Source organism: Schistocerca gregaria, chromosome 7 (genome assembly GCF_023897955.1).
Source record: "Schistocerca gregaria isolate iqSchGreg1 chromosome 7, iqSchGreg1.2, whole genome shotgun sequence".
Classification (NCBI taxonomy): domain Eukaryota; kingdom Metazoa; phylum Arthropoda; class Insecta; order Orthoptera; family Acrididae; genus Schistocerca; species Schistocerca gregaria.
This window is the reverse complement of record NC_064926.1, coordinates 324,914,204-324,931,518: the sequence shown is the minus strand read 5'-3', so window position 1 is coordinate 324,931,518 and position 17,315 is coordinate 324,914,204. Positions and strand designations below refer to the sequence as shown.

The 17,315-nt window shown below is 43.8% G+C and overlaps 1 protein-coding gene across 1 annotated transcript in view; it reads left to right on the top strand.

Annotated features, from left to right (window-relative positions):
• Window positions 1-17,315, top strand: part of LOC126282387 (ankyrin repeat and SAM domain-containing protein 1A-like) — a 790,528-nt gene that overhangs the window by 383,119 nt on the left and 390,094 nt on the right. Inside the window, exon 8 of the mRNA XM_049982044.1 lies at window positions 12,133-12,292. Coding sequence (XP_049838001.1) covers window positions 12,133-12,292 — 160 coding nt within the window. The remainder of the gene's footprint in view (window positions 1-12,132; window positions 12,293-17,315) is intronic.

The window sequence follows — 17,315 nt, the reverse complement described above, 5'->3', positions numbered from 1 at the left end:
GCAGTAAAGGAAACAAAAGAAAAATTTGGAGTAGGTATTAAAATTCACGGAGAAGAAATAAAATTTTTGAGGTTCGCCGATGACATTGTAATTCTGTCAGAGACAGCAAAGGACTTGGAAGAGCAGCTGAACGGAATGGACAGTGTCTTAAAAGGAGGATATAAGATGAACATCAACAAAAGCAAAACGAGGATAATAGAATGTAGTCAAATTAAGTCGGGTGATACTGAGGGAATTAGATTAGGAAATGAGACACTTAAAGTAGTAAAGGAGTTTTACTATTTAGGGAGTAAAATAACTGATGATGGTCTAAGTAGAGAGGATATAAAATGTACACTGGCAATGGCAAGGAAAGCGTTTCTGAAGAAGAGAAATTTGTTAACATCGAGTATAGATTTAAGTGTCAGGAAGTCGTTTCTGAAAGTATTTGTATGGAGTGTAGCCATGTATGGAAGTGAAACGTGGACAATAACTAGTTTGGACAAGAAGAGGATATAAGCTTTCGGAATGTGGTGCTACAGAAGAATGCTGAAGATTAGATGGGTAGATCACATAACTAATGAGGAGGTATTGAATAGAATTGGGGAGAAGAGGAGTTTGTGGCACAACTTGACAAAAAGAAGGGACCGGTTGGTAGGACATGTTTTGAGGCATCAAGGGATCACAAATTTAGCATTGGAGGGCAGCGTGGAGGGTAAAAGTCGTAGAGGGAGACCAAGAGATGAATACACTAAGCAGATTCGGAAGGATGTAGGTTGCAGCAAGTACTGGGAGATGAAGAAGCTTGCAGAGGATAGAGTAGCATGGAGAGCTGCATCAAACCAGTCTCAGGACTGAAGACCACAACAACAACAACAACAATCCATAAAAAAATTACATCACCCTCTTGGTTTGCAAAATTTGTTTTTGTTAGTAGATCGCGCGGTGTTTTCGAACGTGAGCGGAACAATGCGACTTGTTCAGTGTTCGGTCTGTCAAGATGCCACGAAGGGTTGTCAGATTGGGAAGTGATCCACCGAATTTGTGTACACCATAGTGACGTTAAGCCAACGTTTAACCTCCATTATGAGACAGAGAACACTGAAGAGCTGTCTGTTAAAACCACCCGCAGTTAACAGCACCAGTTGACTACCGCGATCTACAAGTAACGGCTCGTAGGTATCCTGAAGAGAATGCAACAGAACTGCGCACTGCCTTTTTGGAGGCATCTGGAAGGTATCTGTTAACTCAGTGTGCAACCGCTCCTGCGTCATCAGTTTTTCCCTTACGCGTCCGTACAACAATACATACCTCTCAGTACCGTTGAGCGTGAGAAAGGTGGGCCAAGGAACACTTGGAAAGAAACCCTGATCAGTGGTGTCGCGTTCTCTTCACCGTCGAGAGCAGCGTTTGTCTGACTGATTATCTTTTTTGTCCAGGTACCAATGCACACCTCAAGCAGCAGATCCGTCGGTTCAACAATGAGGTAGGTCCATCAGGTTTTGGTCCTCTTCTCTGAAGCCTCTCAGCACTACTCCTACCTTTTCCTCAGTTCTACAATAAACATTTGGGTGACTGTTTCGTCTGTCAGCGCGCTTGTGCACCAGCACAACATGCCCACCTCGCAAACGGCTTCCTCCAGCTGGCAGGAATCATCCGGATGGACTGCTTTGCGCTAACCTTTGATATGAACGCGACTGAGCAACCTTAAAACTAGCTGAAACTTGCAGTGTGTCGTCGCAGGAAACCTTGTCGTAGACAGGATGACGTCAAGAGGGCCGCCGTCGAAGTGTGGGACGGTCTTTAACAGTAACGTCTCGACAACCTTATGTACAGCCGGCCAGGTGTAACTAAAACATATTACGAGGTACAATGAACTGAAGCAAAGGTCATGAATACCTTCCAATATTGTGTCCGACCTCCTTTTGCCCGGCGTAGTGCAGCATCTGGACGTAGAATAGTCGTTGGACGTAGAATAGTCGTTGGAAGTGTCCCCTGCAGAAATAGTGAGCCATGCAATCGCCTATAATCGCGAAAGTGTTGCCGGCGCAGTCTTTTGTGCACGAGCTCACCCCACGATTATGTCCCATAAATGTTCGATGAGATTAATGTGTAGCCATATCATTCGCTCGAATTGTTCAAAATGTTCTTCAAACCAATCGTGAACGGTTGTGGCTTGGTGACACGGCGCATTGTCTTCTATAAAACTTCCATCCTTGTATGGGAACATGAAGTTCACGAATAGCTGCAAATGGTCTCCAAGTAGCCGAATGTAACCATTTCTAAGCAATGATCAGTTCTGTTGGACCCGAGGACCCAGTCCATTCCATGTAAACAGAGCCCACACCATTACGGAGCCACCACCAGCTTGCATAGTGCTTGCTTCCAACTTGGGTCCAGGGCTTTGCAGGGACTGCGTCACTCTAGAACCCTATAATCACAGCTCCTACTGATTGAAATCGGGACTCATCTGACGAGACCACAGTTTTCCAGTCATCTATGTGCCCACGAGCTCAGGAGAGGCACTGCAGGCGATGTCGTGCTGTTAGCAACAGGTCGCGCGTGGTAGCCGTGCGGTCTTAGGCGCCTTGACATGACTAGCGTGGCTACCCCCGTCGGAGGTTCGAGTCCTCCCTCGGGCATGAATGTGTGTGTTTTCCTTAGTCTAAGACAGTTTAAGGTAGATGAAGTAGTGTCTAAGCCTAGGGACCGATGACCTTAGCAGTTTGGTCCCATAGGAACTTACCACAAATTGTTAGCAAAGCCACTCGCCTCAGTCATCTGCTGCCATAGCCCGTTAACGGGCCAAATTTCGCCCATTGTTCTAATGGATAGATCTGTCGTACATGCGACAATGATTTCCTCAGTTATTTCGAGCAATGGTGCTTGTCAGTTATCACTGACAATTCTATGCAAACGCCACTGTTCTTGGTCGTTAAGTGAAGATCGTCGGGCAGTGCGTTATCCCTGGTGAGAGATAATGCCTGGAATTTGGTATTCTCGGCACATTCTTTATACTGTGTGCCTCGGAATATTGAATTTCGCAATGGTTTCTGGAGTCTCTCTTGCGTCTAGCTCCAACTACCATTCCGCGTTCAGAGTGTATTAACTGCCGTCGTGCGGTCGTAACCACGTTGAAAACCTTTTCACATGAATCACATGAGTACAAATGACTGCTCCGCCAGTACACTGCCCTTTTATACCTTGTGTACGCGGTACTACCGCCATCTCTCTAAGTGCATATCGCTATCCAGTCACTTTTCTCACATCTGTGTATTTGTTCCCACAGTGAGTTACTGCCAGTACGTAAACGATTTTTCACGTGGTGATACTAGCATGGTTATTGGACCATGTCGCTTATCGCTTTAGAAATAACTTGCTTCTACATGATATCCTTATGCTCTTTGCGCGTGGAAAGTGTCAGGGTACCAACAGTTTTTCACGACGGATCCGTTGTACAAACTATTGTCGGTGCACGTGTCGCACAAATTCTCTATGAAAATCCGAGCTTTCGACAGTATTTTGACTTGCTTACAGCTGACTTGATTTCCTGAGAAAGGAAATGGTGTTTACTATCAAAAGCTTGGATTTTCTTAGAGAATTTTTTTTCTAGGACTATTTAAGGGAACGTTAGTTCGCTATTGACTCGATATTTACAAGAAAAACTCGCACTTGCTTTTGGTATGTATTTTATGCGATAGCAAATACTATAAAATTCAGTGGCCGATTGTACACTGTCCAGTCAAATTGATGTTACCCCCTACTAAAAGCCTGAATAACCACCTTTTGCAGCGCGAACAGCTGTGAAACGTGCAGGAAGAGGGCCAGTGAAGCTCTCGAGGTTCCGAAAGGGATCTGGAGCCATGCCGACTTCAGTGCCGTGGCCAGCTGCACTAGGTTTCTCGGTTGAGGACCCATGGCGCCAAGAGCCCGATCGAGGTGGTCCCATATTTTTGGTTAGGTTGGTGGTCATGGGAATACTTTAAACTCTTGCTGCTGCTCTTCGAACCGCACACGTGCACTGTGAGCTGTGTGACACGTTACATCGTAGTGCTGGTGTATGTCATCATGCCGAGGAAAAACAAATTGCATACAGTCACAGGCATGGCCCTTAAGGTTAGATGCATACTAGTGTTGATCCATTGTGCCTTCCACTCTGACCAGATGGCCCAAGGAATGCCACGCAAACATTCCCCATAACATAACTCATGTAGGGTATTTGCTTTCAGACGATTCACGCCGTTTACGCCAACGACCATTTGTCCTTTGGAGCATAAAACAGTTCATCTGAAAAGGCCGCCTGTAGCAGCTCAATGGACGTCCAGTTGCGGTATTCGCGTGCAAATTCCAGCCTGCGTCGCCGACTAACAGCAGCCAGAATAGGCGTATGAACCAGGCGTCTGCTGCGCAGACTTGTACGCCACAGCGCTCGCTGAACGGTCATTGAGGAGACACTGTTCATGGCCCCTTGGTTCATCTGGGCGGTCAGTTGCTCAACAGCTGCACATCTATTCTCCCGTTCTCGTCTCCACAGCCGTCGTTCGGTCCAGACATCCATGGGCCCTGGTGCACCGCAGTTCCCTCGGCACTTGGTGTGGATACCGCCATTTTGTCATGCACGATACACTTTAACAGCAGCAGCAAGCGAACAGTTAACAAACTTAGCCGTTTGGGAATGCTTTCACTCTTGTCCCGAAAACCAATGATCATATAATTCGCTCTGGTCCTCGCATCACGACATCGACTGTACTGTTCCCCGCGTCTCCCGACACGCTTCATATTACCTCCACTGCTAATACTGCCACCTACCGTGTGCGAGTGGTTATCGCATGTTGACGTCGAACCTAGGCGGTAGTCACATTGATGTGATTGAACCATATACTTAATAGGTAACAAAATTACTAAATTAATTTCGAAATTAATAAATGTTTGGTTTTCTAAAATGTGTTACTTTTGTCCATGCGGCTACATTTCGCAACTGTAAAGTTGATGTGGGAGCCCTTGAGGGAGAGGCTCATGCAGTATCTTTGTACGGCTGTGACGAGTGGGTTCCTATCATGAACGGAGCGCGATAGGCCTCATTGCACGATACACGCTACCGTTACACGCTAGAGATTGTGACGCAGTTCCCTGTGCCAACAGTATGTATCACTAAGGAACGACATAGGATTCATAGAAAATATTCTCATGAGTCTTTAGATCTATCGAATTCCCAAAGTCAAGGCCCATTTTCTTGCCTGGTTATTATGTTAGTAACCATGGTCATTCATGTCATAAGTGTTGAAACTAATGACAAAACATTTTTCAATAAATAACGCAACTACTGTATAAAGTAATGGTAGTACCAAACCTGTTGTATGAATCTGAATGATGGACACGACCTAGAAAGTACAGAGCTCACACTGCCTACACATTACTTGATAGGAACAGAAGTGAAGATATCAGGGAAGACACAGTCGTTCTAGCTGGAACAAATGATGATCTGAAACTTAGGCTTTACTTGCTTGTGCAAATAGATAATGTATTTTCCCGTCTCCCGACAAGCTTTATATTCCCGTCACTGCTAGTATTGCCACCTGCTGTGTGCGAGTGGTTATCGCATGTCGACGTCGAACATAGGCGGTAATATTTTGCTCAAAGATATGTCCACATAAAAGTAAAAGTGGTGGCATTTGCAGGATGTAAATCAGTTAGAGCCAAAATAATCATTAAAAATGATTCTTTGGTGTTGGATCTATGATATTACTCTCTAATGGAATAATGATGTAAATACAAACTACAGAAATTTTAGCGTCTGTGTGGCACAACCAAACGTCGTGTGGTCAATAACGGAAGAGATACATTGCTTAAACTGTATAAAGTAATGGTAGTACCAAACTTGTTGTATGAATATGAATGATGAACAAGACGTACCGAAAGGGTAGAAAGTTCAGGGCTGAAATCGGTGAGATGTGTCACTGCCTACACATTATTTGATAGGAATAGAAGTGAAGATATCAGGGAAGAGGTAAAGGTATGTAATCTGGTCTGATAGTGAAGTTCTGCAACAAATGAGAAGAGCTTGTACACAAGAATGCAAGAAACCAGAACAACGAAGTAGCTGGCGAAGTATCAACAAAATCATGGAGAGGGGGGGTTCCGTTCTCCCAAAGAAACGAAATACAGAGCACAATATTGGAAGACGGAACAAATATGAGATGATGATAACATCATTTTCAGCCATTCAAAAAATGGTTCAAATGGCTCTGAGCACTATGGGACTTAACATCTGTGGTCATCAGTCCCCTAGAACTTAGAAATACTTAAACCTAGCTAACCTAAAGACATCACACACATCCATGCCCGAGGCAGGATTCGAACCTGCGACCGTAGCAGTCTCGCGGTTCCGGACTGAGCGCCTAGAACCGCTCGACCACCGCGGCCGACTTTTCAGCTATTCCTTCTCAGTTTCTACACCATGTTAATCATGTAGATAAGAATAAATATTATTCATTTAAGCAGTTTACTGTTTATTTTGCATCTAAACATTTCATCTGTGATTGTGTTACAGATAATTATATATCCGTAAAACAAACAGCAGTTGTTTAACTATGCAATACTAATTATTAGACATACAGTGTTTACAGGCAACACGTGTAGGTTAGCTCACTGTTCACAGCTATAGGATTGTGATTTATCACCTACGAGGCGAACCCGGCAAGCGCCATAATCCGATTTCCCAGAATAAGCGAACTCGTGTCTCGGTTTATGCGTAGATACTTGATCGTTTCTGAGAAAACGACGTCGAAGTTTTCGATTTACTTTAGATACCTTCAGCGAGTGATAATCTCAGTCGAAATAGTGGCACACCTGATAGCATCGCGACCACTCACCTTTGAGCCTGTGTTCATAACCCGGTAATTTTTTATTGTTTTATTTTACTTTATTTTTTTATTTCCTTTTTCTACCAATGTCCATTGAAGGTTGCTACACGAATGTTTCTTGTCAAGTTACGGGTTACAAGGGCGTTATATTAATTCCAAAATTACAGCCGGCTTTCACTGTAAGTGTCATACATTTATTATGAAATATTTGCGTGTATGGTATTTTCATCGGTTAAAATCTTTTTAAATTCTCATGTTCTTATAGTTAATTCATATACCAGTTCTTATATTAATCCTTATATTTATTCTTCAGGACGTTTCAGTGCATTCCTTGGATGGTACCGATCCTAGAAACAATCGAAACATAGCAATTCGTAAGACCACCGGAATCACTGGAAGGCAGGTTTGCCACAGTGATATCCCTTCGTGTGACTTTCACTCTAGAAAGAAAATATTGCAGAAGATTTCACGAGTTGACAATAATTTCGCCTAAAGCTAGCAACCTGCTCCCCTGGTACTTCAAATATGATGCTGGCAACAATCAGAGCAAAATGTCTCGGACCTTTGGAGGTGACGGAGTCCCACCTCTAACTGACAAACCAGGGACTCCTAAGATACGACTTGGCAAACCAATGGTAATGAGATGGGGAGCTATTAATATCAATGGGGGCTACTCTGAGGAAAAGGTAGAGCTGGCAGAGGCTGGAAGCACGATGGGGCTGGACGTTTTAGCTGTTAGTGACATTCGGATAAGGCGCGAGAAAGAAGAGGAAGTGGGAGAATACAAGGTCTACCTGTCAGGAGTCAAAGCAGAAATAGCACAATGGGGTGTAGGGCTTAACATCAGGAAAAAAATGGAACCCAGCTTAGTTGCAATAAGGTATGTAAACGAACGACTGATGTGGATAGATTTGACAGTGTCTAGCAAGAAAATTAGGATTGTGTCATTATATTCGCATTGTGAAGGGACAGATCAAGATAAGATGGATAGTTTTTATGAGGCATTCAGTGATGTAGTTGTTAAAGGACAAGGACAGTGTTCTGCTCATGGGTGATTTTAATGCCAGGATTGGAAATCGAACAGAAGGGAATGAAAAGGTTATGGGTAAATTTGGAGAGGGTATGGAGGCCAATAGGAACGGGAAACAACTGTTGGATTTCTGTGCCAGTATGGGCTTAGTAATCACAAACTCCTTTATTAAACATAAGAACATTCACCGGTATACTTTGGAAGGGAGGGGAACCAGATCTGTCATTGACTATGTAATAACAGATCAGGAATTTAGGAAGGCTGTGAGGGACACACGTGTATTCAAGGGATTCTTTGATGACACTGATCATTATTTAATCTGCAGTGAAATTGGGATTGTGAGGCCGAATGTGTAGGAGGTCAGGTCCATATGTAGGAGGATAAGAGTGGAGAAACTTCAGAATAATGAAATCAGGCAGAAGTACATAACAGCGATCTCAGAAAGGTACCAGTTAGTTGAATGTAGTCAGTTACAGTCATTGGAAAAGGAATGGACAAGGTACAGGGACACAGTACTAGAAGTGGCTAAAGAATGTCTTGGAACAATAGTGTGTAAAAGTAGGATGAAGCAAACAGCTTGGTGGAATTACACAGTCAAAGCAGCCTGTAAAAGGAAAAAGAAGGCGTATCAAAAATGGCTACATACTAGAAATCAGTTAGACAGAGAAAGTTATGTTGAAGAAAGAAGCAAAGCCAAACAGATAATTGCAGCATCCAAGAAGAAATCCTGGGAAGACTTTAGAAACAGGTGGGAGACTATGGGTCAAGCTGCTGGAAAACCATTCTGGTGTGTAATTAGCAGTCGTCGAAAGGGAGGTAAGAAGGAAATGACAAGTATTTTTCGACAGGTCAGGAAAACTGCTGGTGAATCCTGTGGATGCCATGGGCAGAAGGAGGGAATATTTTGAAGAGTTGCTCAATGTAGGTGAAAATGCGATCAGTAATGTTTCAGATTTCGAGATAGAATGGGATAGAAATGATGATGGAAACAGGATCACATTTGAGGAAGTGGAGAAAATGGTCAATAGATTGCAGTGCAATAAAGCAGCTGGGGTGGATGAAATTAAGTCGGAACTCATCAAATACAGTGGAATGTCAGGTCTTAAATGGCTACACAGGATAATTGAAATGGCCTGGGAGTCGGATCAGGTTCCATCAGACCTGACAAAAGCAGTAATCACACCAATCTTTAAACATGGAAACAGAAAAGATTGTAACAACTACAGAGGTATCTCTGTAATCAGCGTTGTGAGTAAAATCTTCTCAGGTATTGTTGAAAGGAAAGCGCGAGTATTAGTTGAGGACGAATTGGATGAAAATCAGTGTGGGTTTGGGCCTCTTAGAGGTTGTTAGGACCAGATCTTTAGCTTACGGCAAATAATGGAGAAGTGCTGTGAGTGGAACAGGGAATTGTATCTATGCTTTATAGATCTAGAAAAGGCATATGACCGGGTTCCTAGGAGGAAGTTTTTGTCTTTTCTACGAGATTATGGAATAGGAGGCAAACTTTTGCAAGCAATTAAAGGTCTTTACATGGATAGTCAGGCATCATATAAAGTTGACGGTAAATTGAGTTCATGGTTCAGAGTAGTTCCAGGGGTAAGAGAAGGCTGCAACCTGTCTCCACTGTTGTTCATATTATTTATGGATCATATGTTGAAAACAATAGACTGGCTGGGTGAGATTGAGATATGTGAACACAAAATAAGCAGTCTTGCATATGCGGATGACTCAGTTGTGATGGCAGATTCTATTGAAAGTTTGCAAAGTAATATTTCAGAGCTAGATCAGAAATGTAAGGACTATGATATGAAGATTAGCATCTCCAAAACGAAAGTAATGTCAGTGGGAAAGAGATATATATAAACGGATTGAGTGCCAAATAGGAAGAACAAAGTTAGAACAGGTGGACGGTTTCAAGTACTTAGGATGCATATTCTCACAGGATGGCAACATAGTGAAAGAACTGGAAGCGAGGTGTAGCAAAGCTAATGCAGTGAGCGCTCAGCTACGATCTACTCTCTTCTGCAAGAAGGAAGTCAGTGCCAAGACTAAGTTATCTGCGCACCGTTCAATCTTTCGACCATCTTTGTTGTATGGGAGCGAAAGCTGGGCGGATTCAGGTTCCCTTATCAACAAGGTTGAGGTTACGGATATAAAAGTAGCTAGGATGATTGCAGGTACTAGTAGATGGGAACAATGGCAGGAGGGTGTCCACAATGAGGAAATGAAAGATAAACTGGGAATGAACTCTATAGATGTAGCAGTCAGGGCGAAAAGGCTTAGATGGTGGGGTCATGTTACACGCATGGGAGAAGCAAGGTTACCCAAGAGCCTCGGGGGTTCAGCAGTAGAGGGTAGGAGAAGTCGGGGCAGACTAAGGAGAAGATACCTGGATTCGGTTAAGAATGATTTTGAAGTAATAGGTTTAACATCAGAAGAGGCACCAATGTTAACACTGAATAGGGGATCGTGGAGGAATTTTATAAGGGGCTATGCTCCAGACTGAACGCTGAAAGGCATAATCTGTCTTAAATGATGATGATGATGATGATGATGATAATGACAATGATGATGACAATAATTTCGCAGCGAACCATGCATAAAGTATCGTTTTACCAAAAATAGGCGCTTGCAATTGATTGTTAATCAATATAACTACAAGAATTTCATCGAAAACAGTTTATAATATTTTCTCATTCATGTACTATTTTTTTAAAATTCGTTCAGTAGATACAAATTTTTAGACGAATAAGGAAAACGTTACTTCAGTATACATTGGAAAACATTTGTGCAGTAATATTCTACAAACGTGGGTAGACACATGAAAAATAAAAATAATAATCGGGTTTCGACCATGGAGTGCTAAAGTGAGAAGGCGCGACGCTAACCAATGTGCCTTCGTTTCGACTGGGAATATCGCAAGTTAAAAGGTGTCTAAAGTGCGTCGAAATCTTCGACCATCGTCTTCTCAGGAACGGTGGAGTAACTACGGATAAGCTGAGATACGTCTTTGCTTATTATGGCTCCTCTTCCACTGGGCGAAGTTTCTGGGACATCAGGTTATGGCACTTGCTATGTTCTCCTCGTCAGTTTGATACAGTATTATTGTCCATAGTAGGAAAATCTAAATATTATACCCAGAAACACTGCATGTTCCATAAAAAAACATATACCGTTAACCATTTATCTTGTTTCTTACTTCAGTGATGTTACCTAGTACGAATAGGTGAAACACGTGTGGTTGGAAACAAACTAAACGTTCTGAAACTGGCAGAAGTAAAGCTGTGAGGACCGGGCGTGAGTCGTGCTTCGGTAGCTGAGATGGTAGAGCACTTGCCTGCGAAAGGCAAAGGTCCCGAGCTCGAGTCTCGGTCGGGCACACAGTTTTAATCTGCCAGGAAGTTTCATATCAGCACACACTCCGCTGCAGTCTTTCCGCGAGATATATGCAGGAGGAACCAATATGTTAGTGGATTCGTCCAGCAATGTACGCTCTCAGAACTGCAACAGTAAACCATTTCTTAATTATGCCTCTCTTATAGCGTCTGCCTCTGGAGTTGAGCGAGTGAGTGTCTCACCAAGAGAGCACGTGACAAAACGCACTGCTTTTCTTTCTCTTTTGCCTTAATCAGTCCTACGTGGTTGTGGGACAAGGCTGAGGAGCGACAAACAAGTATAGGCAGAATGAAGGTTTTTCCTTTTTTTTAAGATAGCTTTCTCGTAGGTGGACTACACTTCCTGCAACGAATCTCGTTCTAAGACTAGTTTTATGTAGTCGTTCCATTTTATTTCGCTCCGCGCATACACACTCAGATATTTAATGGGCCACTGTTTCCATCTGTTTTTCAGTAATCAAAGAAATAAGTCCTTGCAACTATTAATGCACAAATGTTATATTTGTCTAGGTTGACGGTCAGGTGCCAACCCCTGCACCAGGTGTCGACATGAAAAAACTGCCCAGACAGAGCCGCTCGACGAGAGGAAACGTGTAAACGTAGTATTTTGCCGTTGTCGAGTGTGATAGTCGGCTGTGGGATCATAATCGTTACAAGCAATGACAAAACTTAAAGTACAGAACTAATGTGAAAGAGTGTACAATTAATGCATGCAGTTCCAAAGTAGAACCGAACGAAAGTTAACACAATTATGCACAATAACGAGGGAACAGGCGACGATGCTTACCCCCAAACTACTACTCATTTGAGAGCTGTGACTAAGTGAATAATTATGAAGTTAGAGGTATCGCTCGTGTTGCAGGGCCAGCGACGGGGGGATGTACCAGACGCCGCCACCGCCGCCCAAGTCGCTGCCGGACAGCTTCCTGTCTGCTGAGGAGGGCGACCGGATCAGCGTGTCTTCGTCCAGCAGCCTCTACATGCCCATGTGCGGCTCCGGCGGTGGACACGCCAAGGTCTCGGTGAGTACCGACTGCAGCGGCACATTTCGCATTATGTCAGTCCTGTGCCAGATATCGTTCGTGTAACGAGGCAGCCGTCAATTTCAGGAGTCATGGACGAAGTGTGTTAAGACATAGATGGTCTTTGTTTTACGAGGGGAAGTTCAATAACTAATGCAAAACATTTTTTTTCCGGGCCGTTTAGTTGAAAAAATGCGGAATCTGTTTCGGGAGAACGTGCAATATTCGTCCTTCAACCCTGTAGTTCCCTGAAGCTCTGATATATGGCGGCGCTATATGTACCCTCCAAAATACCGTCTGTAATGGTGCTGCTTTCCAAGAAGAGAGCTATCATTGAGTTGCTTGTGGTGGGAAATCAGAGCATTGCATATACACTACTGCCCATTAAACTTGATACACCAAGAAGAAATACAGATGATAAATAGGTATTCGTTGGACAAATATATTATACTAGAACTGACATGTAATTACATTTTCACGCAGTTTGGATGCATAGATCCTGAGAAATCAGTACCCAACAATCACCTCTGGCCGTAATAACGGCCTTGATACACATGGGCACTGAGTCAAACAGAGCTTGGATGGCGTGTACATACAGCTTCAACACAATACTACGGTTCATCAAGACCAGCGACTGGCGTATTGTGACGAGAAATCTGGAGGATGTGCTAGCTAGGACAGCAGTCCAACATTTTCTGTATACAGAAATGCCCGTAAAGGACCTGCAACAAGTGGTCGTGTATTATCCTGCTGAAATGTAGGGTTTCGCAGGGATCGAATGAAGGGTAGAGCCACGGGTCTTAACACATCTGAAATGTAACGTCCACTGTTCAAAGTAGCGTCAATGCGAATAAGAGGTGACCGAGACGTGTAACCAATGGCACTCCATAACATCACGCCGGGTGTTACGCCAGTATGTCGATGACGAATACACGTTTCCAATGTGCGTTCACTGCGATGTCACGGATGCGACCATCATGATGCTGTAAACAAAACCTGGATTCATCCGAAAAAATTACGTTTTGCCATTCGCCCACCCAGGTTCGTCGTTGAGTACACCATCGCAGGCGTTCCTGTCTGTGTCTGTGATGCAGCGTCAAGGGTAACCGCAGCCATGGTCTCCGAACTGGTAGTCCGTGCTGCTGCCAACGTCGTCGAACTGTTCGTGCAGATTGTTGTTGTCTTGCAAACGTCCCCATCTGTTGACTCAGGGATCGAGACGTGGCTGCACGATCCGTTACAGCCATGCGGATAAGACGCCTTTCATCTCGACTGCTAGTGATACGAGGCCGTTGGGAGCCAGCACGGAAGTATTACCCTCCTAAACCCAGCGATTCCATATTCTGCTAACAGTCATTGGATCTCGACCAACGCGAGCAGCAATGTCGCGATAAGATAAACCACAATCGCGATAGGCTACAATCCGATCTGTATCAAAGTCGGAAACGTGGTGGTACGCATTTCTCCTCCTTACACGAGGCATCACAACAACGTTTCACCAGGCAACGCCGATCAACTTCTGTTTGTGTATGAGATATCGGTTGGAAACTTTCCTCATATCAGCATGTTGTAGGTGTCGCCACCGGCGTCAGCTTTGTCTGGCTGCTCTGAAAAGCTAATCATTTGCATATCACTGCCTTCCTGTCGGGTAAATTTCGCGTCCTTAGCACGTCATCATCGTGGTGTAGTAATTTTAATGGCCAGTAGTGTATTCGTAGGTGTTTGCAGAATGTCTACGGAGACATGGCAGTGAACTAAAACATGGTGAGTTGTTGGGCGAGGCGTCTGTCATCACTGCAACAGCGTCGTGAAAACCTGTCCGATCTCTCGGGTGCCGGCCGGCCGCACGCAGCTCTCTCTCCTACAATGTTGGAACGTGCGGACAGTCTCATTTGAGGTGATTAACGGGTCACAAACATCTTGCTGCTCAACAGGACATATCAGTGTTGACTCTTTCCTCTACTAGTTGCTGTAATCAAAGGTTTGTGCCCACTGGGTTTTGTCGAACATTGTCACCGGTGATGAAATATGGGGTGATGACTTCGAATCGGTAACGAAAAGGCAGTACATGGAGTGTCTCCATGTCACATCTTGCCCGAAGAGAAAGTTCAGAGCTGCACCATAAACATGGTCATGGCGACGGTCTTCCGTTTGATGTTCTCCCTCATGGTGCAACGATCAACTCTGATTGTGCTAGCTCAGGCAAAATTGCAAACGAACTTCTCCTTTTCCATGACGATGCAAGACCTCACACACGTCTGCGCACCTTAGAAGAGCTCAGAAAACTTCATTGGACTGTTCTTCCTCATTTACCCTACAGCTCGGATCTCGCATCCTGCCTACTTCCGTTTGCCTAATGAACGGTACCATTCCATGGGAAGCAACACGTGGATGATGGGGAGATTATTGATGTAGCAAGAAGTTGGCTCCGATATCGACCATTAGAGTGGTGCCATGTGGGTATACAGGCCCTCCGAGTAACGTGGCGTAAGGGCGTCGCATTGAACGGTGATTATGTTGCTAAATAGTATTTCGTAACCAAAAGAGTGGAGGATAATATGGTGTATTGGAATCATGAATTTAACCAACCTGTTTTCAGATAAAAGTGCTGCTGTACTTATTGAACTCCCCAAGTATAAATAGCAGCAACTGAAACAGTTTCGTATAATAAAGTACAAACATTCAGACAAGTCTTCGTAAGGTTTCAAAATGGTGCAAAGATTCCAAATTACTTTCCTTTCAAAAATGCAAAATTTTCTACTTCGCAAAAATAGAATAAACGTGGTACCCTCTTATTCCAGTATGGACAATTGACAGTTTCAGTCGTTCAGTTCTTACAAACATCAGGTTATAACAATTTATCGTGATATGAAATGGAGCGATCACATAGGCTCAGTAGGAAATAAAGCAGATGGCAGCCTTGGTTCATTGGCACAACACTAGGGAAATGGAATCCGTGTACGAAGGAGATTTCTTACAAAACATTCCGAATGGTCACATGTTCGTGTGATCCATGGTAGAGCGTCACGGAGATGCCGGAAGGACTGAACCAACAAAAGCTTTATGATATACGCAAACTATCTCTTGAAAGCCTGCTTAGTAAGTTTCAAGAATCAACTTAAGTGATGAGTCTAAGAGAATACTACAATTTCCTACGTATTGCTCCCGTAGGGATCGCGATGATACGATTAGATTAAATACTCGTACAAGGCCTGTTCAGAAAGTAAGTTTACTAGATTTCCATATTTGTCTAGAAAAAGTGCACTTGAAAACAAAATTAAAGGGTATTGTTGATACACTTGCTAACTGTTTCTTCACATAATCGCCATCCCGTTCACTGGAAACAGTGAGCTGTGACCCAAACTTCTTTATGCCCTCCTCGAAGAACTCTCCCGCCAGCTCCTTCCCCCACATGTGAACCACTGTCTGCTTCTGCTCGTCCGTTGTAAATTTAATTCCACCTATGTGTGCCTTCAGGGAGGCGCAAAGATGATCATCTTAAGGCGCCAAGTTAGGGGAGTACGGGAAGGGGATTCAAAACATCCCAACCAAATGAGTCCATAACCTCCTCTTTGGCTAAGGCTGTGCAACAAGCACGCTCCTGTGGTCGGCATTCCCCTCCTTTTGTTTTGAATGCTCCTTTTGATTTTTTTAGGGTCTTACAATATCGATGTGCACCGATGGTCTCCCCCTAAAGCAGAAATTCGACCAACATGATGCCTTTTTGTATCCAAAACACTAAGGTCCCAATTTTTTTGCCCGAAATTGTGGTTTTGAATATATTGACAGATAGGGAATTGGTGTGACGTCTGTTGTTTTGCATCAGGCGTCTAATCAGGCGCCCACGTTTCATCTACAGTCACAATACGTAGAGCCCAGGAAACCCTCATCTTCCAGTTCAAGTCGCTCAAGAAACTCGTGGATGCTAGTGACCAGATTTTTTGCATGTTGCTCTATCAGATGTTTTCAATCCTATCTTGTGCACAGTTTCCGGTATCCCAGCGTTTCTGTGATAGTCTTGTATAAGAGAGTTCTGGAGAGTTGTGGAAACGTCGCAGAAATTTCATCCACTGCCAATCGGCGGGCTTCATGAACAGTTTCCACGATTGTTTGCATCAACTAATCAGTCAAAACGGAAGGTCTTTTCTCTCCTCTGTTCGTCATGAACATTTATTCTGCCACCAATAAACCCCTTACACCACATAAACAGACTCGTTCTGTTCACAATCAGTTCCCTGTAAAGCGTTTTCATTTGCTAAAAAAATTTGGCAGATGTTATTCCTTGCGCGAGTAGGAAGCGGTTCACAGCACGTGGTTCACACTTGGCGGGATATCATACCGGCATCCTTCACCCCACCTGTACGATGCAATGTGAGTTCACATACTAACGTGTTTGTGCGATGCTAATTGCTGTCAGTGTTCTCACCCTTCAAAAAATTAGCAGAAACCTTAGCCCGTTGTAGTCACAGTAATTTACTTTCTGGACTTGTCTCATACAGCCCAGACAGAGGCGTTTAAGCAGTCGGTCGTTTCGCACTACATAACGTGAGTGGAACAGGAAGAAGCCCTGCTAACTGATAGAATGGGAGGTATCCTCTGTCTTGCACTTCAGTGATCTGCAGAGTATGGATGAGGTTGTAGATACCGATTGGAAACCGTAGAATTCCCATGTCGTACCAGCATTATTAACTCAGTTCCAGTCAAACGAGAGTATACTAATACGTTGTCTACCCCCAGAGGGCACCAAATTTTACTTAATAAACTGCAGAATGTGATGGAACACAGCAGTGTCAGCAACACCTTCTTGCTGAAGCTGTGGTTCCAAGAATTGCTCTTTGACACTAAGGGTTATCTTGAGGTATCTCGTTACTCCATATGGGGCAGTTATGTTCCTTAACTTTTCTGCAGATATGATAAGTGGCTTCATCAGTGTACAAAATGTGATACAGAGGTATTCGTTGTGTGCAGCTACTATCAGATCATGACATGCAGCTTGCCGAGGTATGAAATCTGTTTGGTCTAA